General features: G+C 42.5%; 1 protein-coding gene across 1 annotated transcript; it reads left to right on the plus strand.

Moving 5' to 3' along the window:
- Positions 1 to 1,724: 1,724 nt before the first annotated feature.
- On the plus strand, positions 1,725 to 2,219 carry LOC118348694 (class V chitinase-like). Its single transcript, XM_035690812.1, has one exon. It carries the CDS (start codon positions 1,725 to 1,727, stop codon positions 2,217 to 2,219), a length of 495 nt encoding a protein of 164 aa, XP_035546705.1.
- Positions 2,220 to 2,636: the final 417 nt, after the last annotated feature.

Here is a 2,636-nt window from a genome sequence, read left to right on the forward strand (position 1 = left end):
TGCCGACGTATTGTTTATGCGTCGATAATTAGTGGCGCTTATGCCTATACGCCAGTACTTTAATATACAGTTACTGGTGTTTGCACAAACGCCGGCACCTTAGAGTTGATTTGGTGGCATTTATATTACTGACAGTTATAGATATGCCGGGACCATAGTCTTTTATCGACGTTTCATTTGCATGCCATTAATTAAATGTACATTTACCGACATTTGCATAAACGTCGGTAAAAGTATATAGGATTTAGCGACATTTAAAGTAACGACGTTTATTGATATGCCGCGAGAATAGATATTTAACGATGTTTAATTTTTATGCCGGTAATTTAATATACATTTGTCGGCATTTGCATAAACGTCCATAAAATAGAGATGATTTAACGGCATTTAAATTAGTGGCGTTGATTGATATGATGCGAAAACAGATTTTTAACGACGTGTAATTTTAACTCCGTTAATTTAATATACATTTGTTGGCGTTTGCATAAATGTCAATAAAGTATAGAGGATTTAGCGGTATTTAAAGTAGCGACGTTTATTAATATGCCGTAAAAATAAATATTTAACGACGTTTAATTTTTACACTGGGTGAAGCACCAAGCCCTGATCTATAATTTTTTTTTTAATTATTATATATGGAAAATCTATTTGATATTTATTGGATAAATTTTGAATAGACCACGGGCCAAATATTTTATTACGATGGGATATGAATTTTTATTGAGTTTGATCATTAAGTTATTTAAATGACTAAATGAGATTTTTTATGTTGGAATTGACCTGAAAAAGTTACAAGACGGGATTTGGTTAATTTAGAATTTCAGTCTAGGTCTATTAATATTTATTAAAAATTTAGATTTAAAAAATTTCTGACAAGCCGAATAAATTATAATGTGGTAACGGACTGATCTATTTATTAATTCTATACAATATAAATAGACTCAAACACTTTAAAATGGACTCAAAAAGCCCAACCCGTGAGAATTAAGAGTCGGACTCCAAGTCCATGCCTTGTACTTCTCCACGTTCATGCATGCACGTCTCGACTCTCTTCACGTTGTTTCTCTAGGGTTTTATCTTAGTCTTTTTATTTTCCTTCCGTTACACGAGTATCACACACAGAACATATACCCTCCCGTAAATCACCTTCAACCTAAGAGTCACCTGACGCCGCCTGAGTTACAGTGAGCCTCTAAGCACTGCCCAAGCCCCACCTCGAGCCACCCTGTACTGCGAGCAACGTCTCGGTCGAATCCCGCTGTCCAGCCGTCGCCCACGTCCAACTCTGGCCCAGTTGCACCGCAGGCTCTGTCTCGAGTGCACCACGTACCGTAGACCGACGCCACCCCAGCACAGCCAAACACCACCCCAGAACCGCCCAACACCACCCCAGCACCGCCCAACACTCCTCCTCTGTTTCACTCACCGAAAACAGAGTGTGCCCACAGTACCGTGAGACACAAACCAGCCACCCCACGCCACGGCCAGCCTCCTCCACGACGTTGCCACCTGCTTAGACATCACTGTCGGTCACCTTCACGCCACCCCCAAGCCGCCGTGTTCCTCTTGGTGTTCCTCTCGGTAAGCCACGGCATCCTCGCCGTCTCTCTCTCTTTCTCCCACCACGTTCTCTCTCTCTCTCTCATCACTCTCTTTCTCTCTCCCAATTCAGTTATCCCATTCAGGCCCTTTCTGACAACCTGGACTGGATCAACGTACTGGCCATGGACTTCTATACTCCCTCCAACTCACACCAGCAAACTGGGCCGGTTCATGCGTGGCGTAATCCTGCAAACAAAGACTGGTGTGGAAGTGCAGGCATTGATAACTGGATTAATGGAATTGGTCCTAATCCTGTAAAAATTGAGACCAATAAGTTGGTCCTCGGCCTTCCATTTTATGGCTATGAATGGACTCTGGCAGGCAAACATGAACATGAGTTCTTTGCAGTCGCTGATCCAGCAAAAGCAACCTCCTTAGAGTTCAGAACTATCCAGGAGCAATATATCAACAAATATGGAGGCCGACTCGTGAATAATGACGCGTATGGTGCCACCTACTGGCATCAGGAGGCTATTTGGATTGATTTTGACAATGCGCATTGCATCGCTACTAAGGTTGGGGAGGCGTTTACGGAATATAACTTGGGCGGTTACGTCGCATGGCATCTGGAAGCCGATGACTACAATTGGACTCTCTCAAAAGCTGGTAATAATTAGCAGCCAGCATGGAATCAATAATATTTTTATGAGTACAGCTAGCTATAGGTTTTGTGGCGCCCCCGACCCCCATATAAGGAAACACGGGAATCGAGACGCCGGGATGATGACAACACGGTCACGCATCCCAACAAAAGTGCCAAGTGTGTGTACATGCAACAGTGTACAATAACAACGCAGCGGATAATTAAGTCTACTAAGTACCAGAATTTAAATACAAGTAAACATCAGTAAAAGGGTTTAAATAGTTATACAGTCATCCTAAATCACTCCTCGGGCAGAGCCGACTCCTCAGGCTCACCCTCATTTTCATCTGCATCAAAGTCTGCGTTACCACAGAATGGTACCGCAGATAAGTATAACCCAAATAATCCTCAGGAATAAAATACATTTAATGCAACCAACATGCATGCATAT

This window comes from Juglans regia, chromosome 6 (assembly GCF_001411555.2).
Source record: "Juglans regia cultivar Chandler chromosome 6, Walnut 2.0, whole genome shotgun sequence".
Lineage (NCBI taxonomy): Eukaryota > Viridiplantae > Streptophyta > Magnoliopsida > Fagales > Juglandaceae > Juglans > Juglans regia.

Bases quoted from the DNA above. Each gene is read 5' to 3' on its own strand.
- LOC118348694 (XM_035690812.1), top strand. From the start codon at position 1,725: ATGGACTTCTATACTCCCTCCAACTCACACCAGCAAACTGGGCCGGTT.